The sequence below is a fragment of the Somniosus microcephalus genome, chromosome 29 (genome assembly GCF_052327205.1).
Source record: "Somniosus microcephalus isolate GS21.2 chromosome 29, FLI_Smic_1.0, whole genome shotgun sequence".
Taxonomy (NCBI): Eukaryota; Metazoa; Chordata; class Chondrichthyes; order Squaliformes; family Somniosidae; genus Somniosus; species Somniosus microcephalus.
The window spans coordinates 22,649,590-22,669,739 of NC_141015.1; the positions used below are offsets into that span (position 1 = coordinate 22,649,590).

The 20,150-nt window shown below is 40.8% G+C and overlaps 1 protein-coding gene across 1 annotated transcript in view; it reads left to right on the plus strand.

Moving 5' to 3' along the window:
* Positions 1-15,016, plus strand: part of mapk8a (mitogen-activated protein kinase 8a) — a 115,250-nt gene extending 100,234 nt beyond the window's left edge. The window contains 5 exon segments of the mRNA XM_085970361.1: positions 268-273; positions 275-332; positions 2,447-2,454; positions 2,456-2,525; positions 8,415-15,016. Of these exon segments, the coding sequence (XP_085826487.1) occupies positions 268-273; positions 275-332; positions 2,447-2,454; positions 2,456-2,525; positions 8,415-8,560 (288 nt within the window). The 3' untranslated portion in view covers positions 8,561-15,016.
* Positions 15,017-20,150: the final 5,134 nt, after the last annotated feature.

The window sequence follows — 20,150 nt, forward strand, 5'->3', positions numbered from 1 at the left end:
AACTACCACTTTGGCGCAGCCTGCATGTACTGTGCTGAATTATTGGCAACTATTTTTAGACTTGAATGTTGCGCACTGTTCTCAACCTGTGATTTATGATTAATTTATAATCTGCTTTCAATTAAACCATATTTCATGAAGCACTAAATAAGCAGACCATTGGGTTAACCACAGTTGTGTCCTGTTCCATGAGACTTTGTGTACTGTTTTAAACGTCTCGAGAGAGAGTAAGGATTTGTCTAACAGGATTTCAATTTATTTTTCTAGCCTCCACCCCAAGATATATGACAAGCAGTTAGATGAGAGGGATCACACTATAGATGAGTGGAAAGGTAAAAAAATATCTTCTGAAACCAGGATTTTGGCACTGCTGAATGCTCCAAATATTCATGCACAAGAACTCCACTTGGATTTAAAATAAAATGCGCGATTTAAAATAAAATGTGCGCGCACAGTCATGTTTAGAGAGGGGTAGCTGCTTTTTAAGGCTGCCCATGTCCTAACTCGCACTAAGCCCCGTTCACCCATCACCCCCTGTGCTCGCTGACCTACATTGGCTCCCGGTTAAGCAACGCCTCGATTTCAAAATTCTCATCCTTGTTTTCAAATCCCTCCATGGCCTCGCCCCTCCCCATCTCTGTAATCTCCTCCAGCCCCACAAGCCCCTCCCAAGATATCTGCGCTCCTCTAATTCTGCCCTCTTGAGCAACCATGATTATAATTGCTCAACCTTTGGTGGCCGTGCCTTCTGTTGCCTAGGCTCTAAGCTCTAGAATTCCCTCCCTAAACCTCTCCACCTCGCTACCTCTCTTTCCTCCTTTTAAGACGCTCCTTAAAACCTACCTCTTTGACCAAGCTTTTGGTCACCTCCCCTAATTTCTCCTTATGTGGCTCGGTGTCAAATTTTTTGTCTTTTAATACTCCTGTGAAGCACCTTGGGACGTTTTACTACATTAAAGGCACTATATAAATACAAGTTGTGGTTGTTGTTAATGGAGTTGCATAAACTATCTTTCAAATGCTAACTCCAGAGCAACTAAAATCATTCATTAACAAAGGCTAAGGAAAGTGTAGGAGGGAGTACTATTTGTTCAAAGTATTTGCTCTCCCTTTTTATGAAATATAATACACTTTAAAAAATAAATGACTTCAATCTTAGTGCTGGCCTGAGCTCCTCGAGGTGGGTCTCCCTCCCAGCTGAGACATCTTAGTGACGTCAGTTAGGCAGAATATCCCAGAGCGGCTTCATTGAAGACTAAAGTGGGGGGAGGGGGGTGCAATGTTGCCTTTAATTTTTTTCTGGGTGCGCGGTCCCTTTAATGGGCTGCGTAGCCCATTCAAAATTTACCATATGTGCGAAATCTCCCATTGAAAAGCTGGTAAGCGGCCTGCGCGGCACCTCCAGGCAGCTCCGTAGCCGCGCAGCTTAGTGGGAACGTCGGTGGGGGAGTGGTGACTTCAGATTGGCCTGGGAGGTCGCAGTACAAACTAAGAACGCAAATTTGCCACCCTGTAACGGGGATTCTCTGAATCGGACAGCTCTTGGGCCAGTTTGAAGTCTCTCTGGGGCACCCAGCATGATTCCTCATAGTTGGTGTCAAACTATTTCTGTATCTTCAGGGTCAGCACTACAATTCAAGCTTTAAAAAAAAAAAGTTGAAGAAATAGCTGGCAAATATATTCATGTTATAAAAAGATGAGGTACTTCGAGCAAACTTTTTTTCCCTACTGAAGATTGGTGTGTTATATTTTCAACGATTTAAATCTCGAATTTGAAGTAGGTTGTTTTATAAATGTGTTGATTAATTGCTTTCTATTTTGTAAAATGTTTGTTGAAATAAACAGAAACCTAAAATGTTGCTACACCGAGCGGTAACCTTTTTGGAGTGTACTGTCCCACAATGCCTCATTACAGTTGCAAATGTCTAAATATTTTCATCTCTCTGTGAAAATGTCCAGTACGTGGCCTCGGGGTTATAGTTTTTTTTTCCCCCCCCTACGCACAAAAAAAACCTGATTCTAGGGAATGATAGCGAAATACTGCGGATGCTGGAAATCTGAAATAACAACAGAAAACGCTGGAAAAACTCAGCAGGCCAGGCAACATCCGTGGAGAGAGAAACAGGGTTAACGTTTCAGGTCGATGACCCTTCGTCAGAACTGGGCGAAAGGTCTTCGACCGAAGAAAGGTCTGTTTCGCTCTCCACGGATGCTACCTGGCCTGCTGAGTTTTTTCCAGCGTTTTCTGTTGTTGTTTTCTGATTCTATGGAAGCCTGCAGTGTGGCATGAGTACCAGTTGCCTCTGTCAAGGATGGGGATTTTCCGGGATGAGCACCAAAACCATTCTTAATTCTAAAACAATGCAGGTATATTAGTTTTTGCATTCTAGTGATTATATCACCCAAGTATTTCAATAAGCCAATGATTTTGATTTGTTGTCTGCAGAGTTGATTATATAAGGAAGTCCTGGAGTGGGAAGAGAGAATGAAGAATGGTGTTATACGAGGACAGCCACCTTCTTTAGGTTAGTTATTGCAAGAATATTTTGGTACAAAAAATGGCACATTTGCAATGGTAAATATCTGTCGGTCATCTACAGAGAGTTGAGACAGACACTGAGCGTCCTCCAACCATCTCCTTCACCTAGATACAGGTTAGTTTACCTGAAATGGTTAGGAATGGGTATTGAGTTAAAGTTGACCTCTTGTTCACCATTTAATTTGGTCTGATTCCAAATAAAGGTGCCTCATTTAAAATAAAGTCAGCGCCGCACATCTGACTGACTGGACTGACGGACTGGACTGACGGACTGACTGACTGACTTGACTGACTTAATTTTAAATTCCAGGTAAATTGTTGAATAGAATCGGTAAAATTGGATCAAGAGATTGTAGCCTGTACCTTCAGTTCTTAAAACCTGGCGATGTAGATAGAACTGGCTCCAAGTGGCAGCTACAATCGGAAAAGGTCGCTTCAATTTTACAGCAAGTGGCATATTTTTACTGGTAACCCAATAACTACCTGGGACTTAGACCAGTTACACTGTGTAAGTGTCAGGTCCTTTGGATACAGTTGCTGCAGGAAAGAGGGGAGAATGGGCAGTATTTTGCTATTGTATTAGTGTTTGGTTCACTGCCACCTCTTCTAGGAATGCTCACCTGGAAGAAGTTCTGCTCTTCTCTACATCTCCAGCTTTTTCCAGTTCTGATGAAGGGTCCCAGACCTGAAACATTAACTCTGATTCTCTCTCCACGGATGCTGCCTGGCCTGCTGAGTGTTTCCAGCATTTTCTGTTGTTGTTACACAATAGGTGGTGCTGGTTTACTGTTCAGTACCATTCAATAAACTGTACATAGTGCAGCACTGCCATCTGCTGGCAGTGAAACTTTACTGCAGCAACAACATTCCTTGCTTCTAGCGTCGGTAGAATGTTTTGCTTGTACAGTAGCTGGCATGTAGATAATGATAACTTGAAGTCTGTAGCTGGTTGATTACAAAGGGTGCCTTTGCCTGAAGTGTCCTTTTGCAGCATCGTCACCCTGGCCGAGACAAGAAATTGAACCTGGGACCTTCTCAGTCTTTCTTGCCCAGCTACCGACTGGATCTATTTATCGAGCCACCAGCAATGCTGATAGCTGATTGAGGGAAGTAAGCATTTAGCCATTGGATAGCGACAGTTTGTACCACTGATTTCAAACCATTGCTTCTAAGTTTTGTTCCCCAGTGTGGGTACTCAGCAGTTAAGAACAATAAATCTGCATAGTTAAATCACAAATCCTAAATAATTTTGACACTTACAAGTGTAACTTGGCTAACTTAGAAAAAAGTTCTTATCCTAGCCCTTAGCTGAAATTTTTTTTTTTTTTTTTTTAAAAAGCAAAGAAATTCTACACATCACTGATTCCTTTCTGTCCAAGCAGGATCTTGGCACTGCAGGACCGGAGGAGCCTGTGCCAAGACCAGCAGCAGGTCCTCCAGCATCAATAGTTAAAGCAGCGGTGCCGAGGAAAAGGGAGTGTAGTGGCAGAGACCACGGGAGAAATTGAGGTCTCTGTCCCTCCACAACCTTCTGGAAAAAGAGGAGAAAAAAGCTGATCCTTGGACGCAGAGGACAACTCTGAAGAGGGACCTCTTTCTGCTGAAGAGGAGTCGGTGCTTTTGATAAATTGTGTGACCTCCTCAACCACCTGCGGGGTCCGCCCACCTCGCAGGATTGCGAGACAAACTTTTCTATCCAATCTTTCCCTTGAGTGCCTCTTAAAAGGAGGGTTCCTGCCCACAGTGGGTGCTCCACTGATGATGCGCATGAACCAAGTGATGTATCTGTGGCCGGGTCAGGCGTCCTGGCCCGATGCAGCCGACATGGTCGAGTCTGCCTCAGCACAACTTTAAATGTCCCAGGAACTGCTCGACCTGATCCCTGACGCAAGTCAAAACACCAGTTGTTGGTGGTGGGTTGTCGGTGCTGATCAAGGGGAAGTCCCCATCTCGGGGCTTGGTGCAGGTGCCTTGGGCATGGTTCTGTTCCCCGTGACTCCCTATAGTCCGGTGTTGGAGTTACATTGCCCAGAGGCCAGAGAGAGCCCCAATGTGCTCCTGACCCTGACCCTACAGAGGAGCCTCCTGGGGATCCCGCTGCTTTGAATCCTAAGAAAAAATAGCCTAGCTCAAATAATTGGTTTGGGTGGGGATATTTGAGGAGTAGCAGAAAGGGGCATTGCCTGTTAATTTAGCTTCACACTAGCTCTAAACCTATGGTGTTCAAGTGATTTATTGCCAAGTCACAGTACTCCAGCATGATTTTCTGGCCAGTTACTTGTACAAATGTGCCTGCCCAGTTGCCAATAGTGCTGGTTTTATTACCTCAAGTTGTTCCTCACAAATGTGTTGATGGGTTTACTGAGTACTTTTTGATGTGAAGCAGGAGGAATGTAATAGTTCTGCTCCGATTGAATATGAACTTTATCAATTAGAACTGTTTCTCTCAATAGGTTCACTACAGTTTCCATAACGAGGCCTTGTTCGCTGTGATCTGGAAGCTGTCATTTATTATTCTGCCCGTCATAGAGTTGCATGATCCGAGGGTTAGCAGTTACCCTACTTGAATCAGCCTGTTACTGGATTAAATGTCGGTGCTACCGAGTTCACATTAAATCGGCAGGTATCACAGAGTCTTTACAGATAACAGCAACGTATTTCTGTATAGAAATATGAACCACAGAACATTTATCAAATAATGAATATAAAGCTTACATGCAACAAGAAAAGTCTGCAATTGGTTCATTACCCTGTACAAGATACGTCTTTTGGATATATACAGTCTACTTTTAACTCAAAGTTGCTTAATTAAAATTATCTGATAATTTAGTTTTTTTAGCACTAAATTCCCACTTGGCTATATTATTTTTATTGCTTATTTCTAAGCATTGAATAATTTTTTTTTTTTTTTTAAGTGCAAGAAACGGCTTTGTATTATCAGTAGTCTGTAAAGTCTGTCGGCTTTATCATCACCGTGTCCCATTTTCAGTGACAGTTTCTGCTATCGTGCCTTGTCCTACTGGTAGGGAGTTCAAATTGAGCTGCCGTCTGAATCTGTCACCAAAATATCGGAACAACTCCTGACCTGAAGTAACTTCACAATTCCTTTGACGTCTCACCAACTAAATTTTACTTCTGACTATACAATGGCTCAATACTACATGCGGATATATGAATGCACACACTTGCACAAGTGTGGAGCTTGACAAAATTCACAACCGTCCACTTAGCAGGAGAATAACATTTGAGGCTGCAAAGATCCAAACACCCTTCACAATCTCCCATCATTGAAGTGAACCTCTTTTAAACTGTGGATAAAAAGAAGCCATCTTCTTTCATTTTAAATTTAAGACACCTTAGTTAAATGACACTGACATAGTATTTCTTTATGTGGATGAATATGCATCAGGTGGGAATTGGTCACCGCTCTCCTGTTACTGGCACCTGAACCTGACCTTTAAATCGACTGGCCAGCTCAGCTGCTCAAGAAATACAGGAAGCTTTGGTTTATCCGGAGGTTAACTGTCCGGAATGCTCGAGCCACCGGCAAAAACCAGGAGCCGTTTCGTTAGGTTTTTTTTCTTTTCGTTGCTTTTTTTTCACCAGTCAGGCTCTGCAAGGTCTCGCTGAAGCCGTTGCTAAGCTACAGAGACACTTGCAAGGTACGGCGGACTGTTTAGAAGCTGTTGCTAAGCAACAGGGTTTGTTGCCAGATACGGAGCTCAAAATCTCCGTATGCTTCAACATTAGCGCTGGTTTGCCCGGCAGTTTTGATGGGGCGGCAACAGTTCAGTCCCGTCAGTGCCGGATAGCACAAAGTTTCCTGTATGTCTGTAGCAGTTTGGAGAGAGTTTGAATAGCAACAAAATGACAGACACATGCAGAAGGAAGCAGACAGGAGCTACTGACTCCTTCAGTCAAATGGCCAAATATAAAGTTCCAGGCAGGGACTTGTACATGGCACGAGGAAAGAATATCACCGGACTGAGAGAGAGGCACTATAGAACTGAATTAATTATTCTGTTCAAAGGAAATCTCATAGAATGAATGGATTTTTTTTCCTTTGGAAAATGTTCCTGCTCTCTCCCTTGCTTGGTCCTGTGTTACCTTGTGTTAACCCTTATGTTAATTGTGTCTTGTAAACTCCAGGCAAGAAATTGAATAATTCCTTTTCAGGAAAAAACACTGCATGTTATCACAGCCGCGAATGAATAATTTTGACTCAACATGGCTGTGCACTGGATTCCACCTAATATTCTCTCGCAGGTTTTCTAACCTGTCTGTTTTCTATTCTTGGTTCAGTGCTTGGATCCAGTCTGAATGGTCAAAACCCATGAAATCCGGCATTGGAGCAGTAACCCTATTCTATTCTTAAAAGGATATGATTTTCACTGAAGACTTGAGCGTTTTTTTAAATAAGTGTTCCCATAATTAAGAATGTGCTTGACTATTTAGCGACCTGTGTGTAATTATACTAACAATTAATTTCAGGATGTAAGGGAAGAGGAAGAGTCTGCTAGCCGATAATTGCACTGGGATACATGGCAATGAGTGGAGACTGGACTTTGAAAATTTCTTACTTCAAAAAGAGAGTGTGGCATTTCCTTTATTACTGCTTATGACTAAATTGTGGTTGAAGTGGCATCTAAACAAATTACTTCATATATGGTACATCTGTATATACAACAAATAAGCTGCACGACCAATCGAGTTTTATAACCCAACATGAAATCCCCTGCTGTACTTTCCCTCAGGCACTCACAGAACTTAAATTTGTTTGAAACCACTAAGGTGCACATTAAAGTCTACTCGAGACAGCTGGCCTGCATTGATATAGTGCCTCAAGTAGTGGAACGTCAGAGTTATTATAACGCCAGATGAAGAAATGTGAAATCCCTGTGTATTCATTTTCACTCTCCTTTCCCCATACGTATGTGGTTGAAGTGGCTTCTAAACAAAGTACTTCATACAGGAAACTTTGTGATATCCGGCACCGACGGGACCGAGCTGTTGCCGATCTATCAAAACTGCCGGACAAACCAGCGTTAATGTTGAAGCATACGGAGATTTTCAGCTCCGTATCTGGCAACAAACACTGTTGCTTAGCAACAGCTTCTAAACAGTCGGCCGTACCGTAGAAGAATCTCTGTAGCTTAGCAACAGCTTCAGAGAGACTTTGCAGGGCCTGACTGTTGGGGAAAAAAAGCCATGAGAAGAAAAAAAAACCTAACAAAACGGCTCCTGATTTCTGCCGGTAGATTGAGGTTTCCGGACATACAACCTCCGGATAAACCAAAGTTTCCTGTATATATGGTACATACATCGGTGCTTTAAACCATACTTTCGTTTTTTTTAATTCTCTTGCTGGGATTTTCTTTTTGCCACTTCTCTGCCATCCTTACTAAATGTTACTTAGTTGGAACTGATGAAAACTGGGGGTTTGACCCAGTTTCCTCCTGCCAATGTTATCAAGATAAGAGTTGAATTATCATGGTATCATTTTTAAACCAAATCCCTAATTTGAGCCCACGTCTTTAAATTTAGTTTCCAACCTGTAAAGCTAAATCTTGTACAAAGAACCCTCTAATAGACTGAATGTTGCTTAAACCGTGCACACACTGTACTGTTCCAGCCATGGTGACAGAATAAAACTCAGCTTTAGAAGCCGTCCTGAACGCATTGCTACAGGTTTTGCACTTTGGAACAAATGTGAATGGGTTGTAGTTTGTCAGGTTTCAATACCATCGTGCTTTAGAGCTGCTTATACTGTTCACGTCACACATATTGATGTGGCTGGTTTATTCGATTGTAATGCTGCTGAAAAATGACCTGTCTGCTACATTACTGACTTGTTTCCTTATTTCTCATAGCACAGGTGCAGCAATGATCAATGGTTCTCATCATCCATCTTCTTCATCATCTGTCAATGATGTGTCCTCCATGTCAACAGATCCAACATTGGCCTCAGATACCGACAGCAGTCTAGAGACGTCGGCGGGACCTCTGGGCTGTTGCAGATGACTAGCCTCCCTCTCTCTGGGTTCTTACTGTTTGCGCTAAATGATAGAGAGGGTAGACCAGCTTTTAAAAAGCTCCAACTGCGTTTTAATTTTATTGGAATCAGTTTGCCATAGAATATGACTTTGAATTATGTTGGATTTACATACAGTAACTTAAATACAGCAACGTTTAGTGTGGGGCAAGTAACCCTAAAGCATGACTTGTACATTTGTAAAGGACTGACATTTAACACCATTACATTTGGGTCTGTTTTGGGAGGAAAAACGATGACAAAATACAAATAAGCTCCAGCCTCTCGGTGCGCAGAGTTAGGCTACTTTTCACTCTTTTCTCACTTGCATGAAGTGGTTTATGCCGTTTAAACATTCTGGGATCTTTTCTACTCTGGTTGGCTCTGGCTTACTGCTCGTTGTGGACTAGGACAATAAGTTATCATGTTTCGGCCTAACCTGCCAGTGCCCGTAATAAACTTTGGTTGACTAGGTGGCCTACCTGTTTACATTACACCTCCAAAGCTGAACCTGAACGTGTTTTCAATTTTAATGCAGCCATTTTGGGTAAGGCTACTGGGTGCAAAGTTAGGAGTATTCAAACAGGGTATTAAAAAAAAAAAAAAAAAAATCTCCTGTTGTGTAAGCTAATGGAGAGGAGTAGAATTGGGAAGCGAAAGTGTGACACCGGAAAGATTAGGCACCGCAAGTGAAGACCGCACAGAATGAGTTTTATTTCTTGAGTGAATGCCAGCTCTAAGCTTATTCTAATAAGATCACATTGCCCCTAATAAGCTGTTCTTTCTAATTGCGAGTGATTTGGTTAATTCCTTTCTGTTCTACTCGGAGTTCACAATGTACAGTGCCCTGCAATAATAATGGTTTAATTTGTAACTGGCTTTTTCCTAACATAACTTGTCAAAATGCCAACCTCGACGAGAATCGATGGAGTAGGGTTATATTCCAGGCAAACATTACACACTTCACAAGTGACAGAACTAACATATCAAAAGAGGTTCTTAAATAATTAATGAACTACCTCACACAATCAATGTACCATTTCAAGGCCATCAAGCTGCCCACTTTCCTACCATTCAGTACAATATGGAATGTAACTGTTTTAATTTATTTCTGTTGTTAAAGTGTCTCTGGTCCACCACCAGGAGTTAACCAAATTCACAGCTGAAACTGTTGTGTAGAAGGAAATATTGTTATCCATGTACTTTGTATGTTAGAGAGATGTTTAATGCGTTTGTATATTTGTTTTCTCATAGTCAATGTGCAATAATCTTTGCAAATTGTGATACAAATTTGATTGTAAAGATGGGAATAGCTGTGTTGTGGTATACTTATTTTGGAGGACAGTGTGGGGATGTGAAGGGATTGTAGTACTTTTTTTCCCATTTTTACTTCAGTTTAAAAACTAGTGTACAATGAATTGTAAGATTGTAATAAATGCCACGCTTAGGTAGCTGAGGGCATGGTGCCTGCATCTGCTCCTTGGGTTAGTTTATTTTTTTAGTGCGTACTTGCGTTGAATAATTGCTGTGTATCTTTTCCCCCCTAAATGTTTATATCCAGTATGGACTACAGGAATGTATGCAGTAAATTGGATATTACAAAAAATTAGCCGAGATGATGATTATTGTTAATGAATCACGTTCATCTTAATAATTGACCATTTTTGTACCGAAAATAGCCATCTTTACTCAGTTATAAGTAACAAAATGGAATGAAAGTAACATGCCTCATGATTGCAACAATGAGCTGACCCAGGCGTTTGCACTCTAGGATTTTTGGGATGTTCATTTTACAGTAGATGAGTGAACTAAGGCCAGCTGTCTCCCAGGGCATGGGATGATTTACAGATTTTCTAAAATACTACCTTTTAAACAGCTTCTGAAATTATAACTCCTTCTATTAAGAATTCTCTCAACCTCCCTCAGCACAGACAGGGCTTTAGTCCTTTTGTGCCAGAAATGGATCATCCTTTTATGCTGGTGATTTTGAGCTAGACTGATTTAAATGCTTGTCTGATTAGACTGATTATAAAAGGATTCACAGTAGGAGTTAAATTACATTTTGGATTTTATGCAGGGTAGAAAATCCTATTTGGAATCCCCCCCCCCCCCCCCCCAAATAAGTAACTGCATTCTAAAATTAAGAACCAGCTTAAAAATTAGATGTAAACTTTATAGTTTTTATATTTTCAGTCTTTAGATTTTAGTACTTAACTATTTTAATGTGAAGCTTAACATATCACATTCCCCAACCCCCCCTCCTCGTGCAGTGAAATCACCTGTTAAATTATAGATAAAAAAGCAAAGAATATAAATGCTGGAAATCTTCGCAGAAAATGCTGCAAATACACAACCGGCAGACAGCAGCTGAAAGAGAAACGGGTTAAAGTTCGTGGTAGCATCTCGTAATCAGTTCAAGAATTATAAACCTGCCTCTTCTCTTTACAGATGTGGACTGTCCTGTTCTGTATTTGGCAGTATTTTTTGTGTTTACTTCAATTGTAAAACTTGTTTTTAGTGTCTTTCTTAAACCACCGGAATACCAAAATCACTGCACACTGCTGGTGTATACGTTGTCATTTTGAATAATCTATTTTACATTTAAATTACTATTTTAAAAAATCACTCATCCTTAGTTCCACAGTGCTTATTCTCTATTCTCCTCCCCCAGAAAAAATTCCACCAATTATGTTTGCATTTTCACACACTTTTACTGTTTGTGTGTGTCGTATACAAATAATTATGCTGTTAGTGCCAAATTTGTAAGGGGGTGGGGGGGGGGGGGGAAATAGTTTCCGTTAATTGTAATGTTTTCACAAAATTTGCCACTCGCGTGCAAATTGCCCTCTGGCCTAATTCCTCCAGTAAGCCATTTTTTTCTATATCTGCAGTGACTCTTGGAGAACAGTTCCGACCTTTTACGTCGCTACATTTTGTGAATTTGTATTTCATGCTTTGTCAGTGCTCCATAATCTTCCAATACGGAAAAAAATAAATGTTGGAAGTGTCATTTTTGGTTGTTATCTGACATGTTTTATCTGTGGGCGGGGGGATGGGGGATACAGACAATTTGAGAAAATGATCAAGTGATTCCATTTCTTTCAAAAGAGTTCGTTATACCATTCCAATAGTCCTAAAGTTACAGTAATTGGGTACTTCCAGTCAGTTGACGGATAGCTCCCTAGATACAGTAAACTTGCTTTCTCTTACAGTTAACTGCTTCATGGGTGAAATCATGCTTTAAAAATGGAGTGTACATTTCAACCAAACACCTTGTTTAAAATGAATAAATCATGGCACAGGGTTACTTTATGTTTGTCTGCTTTCTTCCATAAAGACATGGATGTAATTAGAATTGCAGTGGCCTCTTGTCAAAACACATTGATGGATAGCTGAAGAATAACATTTACTGAACAAGCAAAGGGTAAATTTCAGCGAGGCACAGGATGTGAACTTAGTACTGACCTCCAACCTTTGACCCTGTGCTTGTGTTGGTTGTAGCCCAGGGTCACGTTGTCAGTTCACCACATGAGTACCTAAATCTGGCTACTGACATTACTGCAAGCATAACTTTATAACCAGTGACGTTGGGAAGAACCCTTTAGTGGGCTGTTGCTTTTTAATCTCTTCATTGCGTTTACGGTGTTGAGTTATAAACTGTGGAGCATTGCAGCTTAACCCCATTTATTCTTTACTTATATTTAGTTACTTCAGTGTCCACAGAATTAATTTACATATGTGGAATAGCAGTATTTAAAAAATCTGCATCAGTGCATGGTGCCCCATGATGGATTAATTGACGTGTTACAGATTCTGCCAGGTGCCAAGGCTCCACAGGCTGGTTGAGTGCCAGCTCCCTTACCAGTCTTTTCACTCATGAAGGAACTGCCATAACTCACTTGTACATATGCTTCAATTGCTATGGACAACTTCAGTTGGGTTATTTGACACTTGTTTGGGGTGTGGGACTTGTTTAAACAAGATTGATGTAAATTGTCGAAAGGTTTAAGTTCACAATGTGTAGGCACAGAAACAAGTTGTCTACTGAGCAGTGTTGCACTCTACGTAGCTATTAACGTTTTGCTATAGCTAATTTATAATCTGAAATTGGAAAGATAAAGAGCTGGCGTGCACCAGTAAATGAGCTTACGCAACTAACTTAGTGTTGGGACTTTCTGGTAAGACAGTTAATAAGTGCTGCAAACTGTTGACTCTTGGTTCCAAGTCCTGTAGAATGCAGGAACAGCAAGCACCTGGTTCCAGCTTGTGGACTAGCACATTCCTTACTAGTAAGCATTTCTTTCCCATTTCGGTTCAAAGAAAGAAATAGTTTGGCCAACGTTTGGCTGATAAAGCACTGTATGGAAAGTTGTAATAGTGCAATAGCCTAATGCTGGTTTCCTTGTCCTTCTGTGACCGTCTCACAGTTGAGAAGATACAAATCAAGGTGATCTATTTATGAAAAAGAATGTAGTCCTGGTTTCTTTTAATTATGCTTACCCTTCCAAAACAAAATATTCTTTGGTTCCTGGACAGTTGTATTTCTGTTTTTTCCCTTTGCTCTTACAGACACCAGCCTACCAAAGGGGCATCCATGACTCTTCTAGTGGCAACACTTTACCAGGTTATACACCGCTACCCAGTTAACTGCTTCACCGTCTCGGCCATTGCGATTTTACAACACACGTTTCCCTGGCCAAGTTGCCATGTTTATTTTTCTTCTCGACCTTTTTGCTATTAAGTGCAACTTGTAAGGTGAATTTCTGTTTGAAATGTATATATAATTGTCTAATATATGGTGAAAGGTTCTTAATGCTGTATGTAAAGGTTAATGGGTCTGAGTTCCAAATTTGTTGTCTTTATTCAGAAGGGGTTGGAGAGAAGTGGAGGGTTTGTACTTGTTTCTGTGGCTGAATCACTAATCAAAACTGAACTGGTAGTTCCATTTCTATGTTCTACTAGTGCCTACTATATTCTGCTGTTGGTTGACATTTTCTTAAGGGACAGTAATCCTTCTGTTTGACAACATTATGGAATATGTACTCTAAGGATGCAGAAGGTGTTGGTGTAATTTTCATACCTCCCACATCTCAAGGGAGCTGTTCCTTTTATATGGTGCTGTTTGTTACTGAGGGTCTACTGCTAACCGTGTGAACTTAACACTGGTGCTATACGCCTATCTATCTGCAAGTATCAAACCAAAAAAATGTTTCTCTGCATGACTACCCTGTATTTATTATGATTACAATATAAGGGTTTCTAAATACAAACTGGTAATATTGAATTCAGCCAAATTCAGGCTTCTTCCATAAATTTGTAACTCTCCCTTATTGGGTGATTACAGAATCGAACTCAAAGGGTTGTGTTTAAAATGAAGCAATGAGAAATGTAGCAGACTTGCATCTAGATTTGTTTTGTGGTCCTTATAATGGATATATAAACCCCATCAATGACATACCCATAATTATTGCATGCAGCTTCTACTCTCGTTGCTTCATGCCAGACAGCCCACCTCAGTCCCTTTTATAGGATCTGAGAATGTCAATGCAGGCTCTGCACGTGAGCCATCATTTGGCTCTTGGGTTTAAACTCAACAAACGAGCATTTTTTTTGTGTTGAACTGTAGCTTCCACGATGAGATCTGGACTTGGTGCTGAGCAGGTACACGGGTGCATTGGTGAAATGGAGGCCTTCCCTGCGAGGTGGCTAACTTGCCACAAATACAGCTTCAGTGGTACAGTCCTAAACTGCAGTGACGAGGCTTATAAAATATAAGCTATCATTTTACTTGGCTTTTGTGGAGAGTCACAAATATTAGAATGATTCTAACTATAATATGGGCAGCATTCCTGCTAAAAGCTGTAATCTGTACAGAAAAATCACCCGGAGTTTGCAGCTAAGCAGACTCCAGTAAAACTAAAGTACATTTGGTGTGGAGTGGAAACCTTTTCCAATTTGGGTTCACCGCAGCGACACTGGCAAGGCTGCTTTTACTGCCCGTCCCTTAGTTGCCCTGACAACTGAGTGGCTTGCTTGGCCATTTCAGTATGCATGCAGCCCCAAGTAGTGCTCAATCATAGGAAAAGTTGTTTTGGGCATAGGTAAATACATTTACACGCCAATGCAGTCTTAACAATAACAAGTCACATTGAAAAGGCTTTTACTATGGGGTGCTTTTACCAGTGTAGAATTGCATACAAAAATTGGACTGCCTTGCTCTGAGATGTATGTGTTTTGTATTCACTGACCAGTGCAATGGATGTAGAGTACTTGCAAGTGTTACTGTCCCTTTTTTTTAAAGCTTCTTGGATCAAGTCATGTACTAATATTCAGTCACATGAGTAATCTGTACAGGTTTTGGAGGAGGATTTTTAAAATTAAATGATTGTGAAATGTGAAGACTACCAGAATGTGGTGAAGTATTAAATCAAATCTTAAAAAAAAAAGTTACTGACTTCTGTTTATTTCTGATGATGACTTTGGTACCCGTGCCTTTCTTTTAAAACGGAAGACTGCAGGTGTGTTGAGCGCGAGTGCCCCTTTCTGCACCTCTCCCCAAGGAAAGACGGGCAAAATGTGAAACCTTCTGTTCTCTGGATGTAGGCGGCACTGGCCAGGCTGCATTTATTGCCCATCCCTAGTTGCCCTGACAACTGAGTGGCTTGCTTGGCACTTCAGTATGCATACAATAGTGCACAATCTAAGGGAAATTTGATTTGATCACGGATAAATATATTTACACACCAATACAGTCTTAATATTAACAAATCACATTGGGGTGGCTTTTACGATGGGTGCATTTACCAACATGGAGTTGCATACAAAGATTTGACTGCCTTGCTCTGTGACATTTGTCTGTAAAGATCTGCGATTCCAACCAGATCTGCAAGTAGGAACATTGGGAAGAACATAGGAACAGGAGGCCATTCAGCCCCTCGAACCTGTTCTGCCATTCAATTAGATCATGGCTGATCTGTATCTCAACTCCATTTACCTGCCTTGGTTCCATAACCCATAATACCTTTACCTAACCTGAGATTTTCAATTGACCCCCAGCCTCAACAGCTTTTTTGGGGGGAGAGTTCCATATATCCACTACCCTTTGTGTGAAGTGCTTCCTGACATCACCCCTTAACGGCTTATCTCTAATCTTAAGATTATGCCCCCGTGTTCTGGACTCCCCCCACCAGAGGAAATAGTTTCTACCCTAACAAATCCTTTAATCTTAAACACCTCAATTAGATCACCATAAGTCTGACACTATTTATTTCAAGTATTCTATTGAGAGTTTCTAAAGCAGCGGCTGCAGTTACTGAATTGTTCTGCCAAAGATACTACAATAGTTTTGCTTTAGGTGCACAAGCCTTTCAGATTTTAAATTCTTTATGACTTGATACTTTGCTCAGTTGATTTAAACAGCCATTGCATAGATTTATCACCTGCCTCTGTGCTAATCTACCTTTCTCTTTAAAAGTTTGTTCTAACTTGGCATCTGGATGTGGATGCATGTTTCAAATGAATTAAATTAGAAGATTGGAGTAGGACTAGATCTGCTGACATGTTCAATAGGAATTTGGAATAGCCAAGTGTTTAGGAATTGGATTCCAAGTTTTCTTGAAAACTCATTCAAGTCCTAATGTTTTAATATACTAGCAGATCTGCTCATGGGAGGTCGGAGGGCATGCTGCTTTATTAGGATAGGAGAATGATGCCATGTAAAGTTGAAGCCTTCCTGTGACAATTAGAGGCTAGTTCTTGGGAAGAACTTTGTCACTAGAGGTCAAGCTGGCTTTGTTTAATTTTTTTCCCCAAATATAACTCCTGAAATCAATTAGAAGGTATTTTCTCTTTTTTCTTTAAAGGCTGCATTTGTTGACACCACCACTACAATTAAAGTAGAAATGTAGGGGGTGATTTTCACTCAGAAGTCGGGAAGGAGGCGGGACTACAACTTTCAGGGTTGTAGTCCCGCCTCCATTGAGATGCGGCCAATCCACGCGATTTTAACTTGATTGAGCTTGCCCAGCGGGCTCAGCAGGCCAATTAAGGGGCAACCGGTGACATCGCAGACTGAAATTTAATCTGTCAAGATGTTTTGACAGATGAAATATCAGCATTCGACAGCTGTTTGAAGCTGTCAAACACTGACAGTCTTACTTCTAACCTGAGTCCTACACAGACTCGGTTAGAAATCTCTCTGGCACAGAAAGCCTCAGGCTGTCACTTTTGACAGTTCGCAGCCGTTCTGCTTTCTGTGCCGGTTAGATGATGGACTCCCGCAACCTAGAGGAAGGAAGGCTAAAAAGGTAAGTACAGGCAATTTAAACTTCTTTACACACTTTAGACACACCAAACACACTTACCTTTGCACTCATGCACCCATCACTCACCTGAACACCGACATCTCGACCCCTCCAAGTCCTTCAGCCCGACGACTCTAACTTGGCGTGGTTTGGAGCCGTTGGGAATCCCATAGTTCAAGCTTTAAAATAGGGATTAGCCTAAAAACTGCCTGTTAACTACCTGTTAATCCCTTCCCACCTTGGGTAGGCGGGTCCCAGTGCGGGGCGGGTACCCGCCTCCTTTGAAACTGGCATGGAGGCGGGATGGTGTCGGGACCCCTGAATTCAGGACTTTAACACCCCCCCCCCGCACGCCTCCAATCCCGACTCCACGGGTCAGTTAAAATCGAGGCCTTGTTGTCTCCGCCAGGAAGTGGGAGTTTAAAAAAAATTGAGCCTCAGAAATCTGCATGTGAAATTGCAACATGTGAAACATGAGCGTTGCATCACAGAATGGCTTGTATAGACTGATCTTCTGCCATTGCTTAATGGTAAGTCGGAGATTATACTGTTGCGAGGGACTGTAGGGAGGGATGTATATCTCGAAGGAAATGATTTGTAAGAGAACTCCCCAGAGACATTAAAGTATGTGTTTCTGATTGGCTCCTGGAAAATGAATGGTGTTTTTCTTACCCAGTTAGATAACTAAATATAAGAATTAATCATTTCATAAGTTTTTTTTAGTTGCAAGTTTAAACAATTAAAAGGCAGCTGTTATAAGTAACCATTTTAGATTCTATATAAAGATTCCACTTTGAAATTTGCCATTGTTTAATTTGTCTCACACAACGTGCTGCTAGCACTTTCTTGATTACATCTAACCTGTATTTTCACAGGAGAATTTTGAAGAATTAATACTTGACTTTGTTTTCAATATTTTGTACAAAGAAAGGAACACACTCTAGTTATCTTCAGTGTCACAAAATTGTTCTTTTGGAGGTGGTCATTGCTGGAAGCAGGACTGACAGCGAGTCCTGGCACACTCTGCAGTTGTGTGTACAGGTGCATGCGGGAACTATAACCTGCTAATTTGAGTATCCTTACCAAACTGCTGGTTTTGGGAACCTCAGTGAGCTCACCTTTCTGGTTGCTCACATAGGTACAGGCCTTTAACAGAGAACCAAATTACAGTAGATAAGTGTAATTATTTTTGGTCTATTATGCTGCAAACGTTACTCCTTGTAAGTGTTCATATTAGCGGATAAAGCAAGAAGGTGGCTAAAGGAATTTTTCCAAGATATTTGGAGTAATCTGATTGGTTCGGCTTTATTTTATTGCTAGCTGTTGCCAATTGCCCATTTTGATTGTAGCTTGTTTGAATTTGATTGATGTTGATTGTTGCTTGGCACTCGCTGATTGGTATTTTGGTTACTTGTTCAGCTGTGATTTGCTATTTTATGAATTTGAAATTTGAGCCAAAAAGTGAAAGAAATATTCACCTATGATGAACGAAGTGTGACAGAGAAAACGCATGCCAGATGTACTGTTTTAATATGTGAATTTGCTCTCTGTCAAAAGAGGCACTGTTTTAAAATAGAGGGGTTACACCATGCATAATATATTATTACATTGATTTGATGTTGTGACTGAATAATAGGTCAAATTTATTACATGTTATACTGGCATTTTTACTGGTGTTTTTGAGCATCAAATTCCATAACTCCAATTTTCTGTGTAAACTATAAATCAGTAGCCACGGTTATTCATGCATTTCTTTACCCATGTACTTAATTTTTATTTCTTATCCTTTCTAAAGACTACAGTGCATCATATACTGAGATAGGTACTAGGATCGGGCAGGGAGAGGCTGTTGTGGAGATAATGGAAGGCACAGAGATGGGGGAGAAAGCGAGGCCCAAGGAGAGTGGGCAGATGGTGGCTGGTACGAGGCGGTGGGCTTGTTCCAAAGGGGGTTGGATGCACATCTCAAGTGAAAGAATTTGGAAATAATGTTGTAACCGTTCTATCAAGGGTCAGTGAAGCAAACATTTTTTTGATAAAATTGTTTTTCTTTTTCTCATTTTCTCTTCTTTCTGCCAGCCTCTGTTCCTGCACTTAAAAAAAAATAAGCACTTGAAAATAATGTTCCTTTCCAAGCTTGCCACAAAAAAGTTTCTAACTGGTTTGGAAATCATTTAGAAAGACAAAAGCATAATTACTGTTCTAGCCTAAAGAAGGACATGTTTCAAGTTGTTGAGGTGATTCATACGGATGCAGGCTGGGATTTTTCCGCAGTGTTCATGTTAGACTGTGGTACCCTGAGAATTTGCAGACACAGGGATAGTTCTTCAATCTCTTCAGCTGACAGGTCCGGGAAGAATAGGAGCACAAACATCTACGTATGACATCTAGTAAGACCAAGACCTCTGAGGAAAAAAAATGTGAATGAAGGTGTTCAAAGATGCAAAATAAAGTTTAGTCGATTAAAAAAAGAAAGACTTGTGTTTATATAGCGTCTTTCGTGACCACCTGCTGTCCCAAAGAGCTTTACAGCCAATTAAGTACTTTTGAAGTGTAGTCGCTATTGTAATGTAGGAAACGCAGGAGCCAATTTGTGCACAGCAAGCTCCCACAAACGGCAATGTGATAATTGACCAGCTAATCTGTTTTAGTGATGTTGATTGAGGGATAATGGGACTTGAATCCACAACCTTCTGCCTCAGAGGCAAGGGTGCGACCCACTGAGCCACTGCTGACGCAACTGTTTCATTGTTGTTGTAAAATAAAGTATCTATTTGTCCCCAACCTTATTTTCACAATTGTGATATTTCAATTAGTGATAATTCAAATGGCAGCCTAAGGCATTTTGAAATTGTTATGGTTTGATTCAATTCCTGTTTGTTTATATTTGTTTTTTTCCCCTTGCTGCTCATGGTTACAGAGTTCTTATTTGTCTCTTTGCTGAATATGAAGTTTGAGTGAATCAAGTGAACATGTAACAGAGACATTTGCATGTGTTAGAGTGTGGCATAGGAATTGCAATGAAACGCATTGGGCAGCTTTTATCATTGAGCTAGATTATGGTGCTCCACTACTTGATGAATGTTGATAAAACATGTTGGATGATCTTGTGACAGAATAAAGTCATAAAGAGCACACAGTTGGGGGAGATTTCCTATCCTGGGTCGACTAGGCCTGTATTCAATAGAGTTTAGAAGAATGAGAGGGGATCTCATTGAAACGTATAAAATTCTGACAGGGCTAGACAGACTGGATGCAGGGAGGATGTTTACCCTGG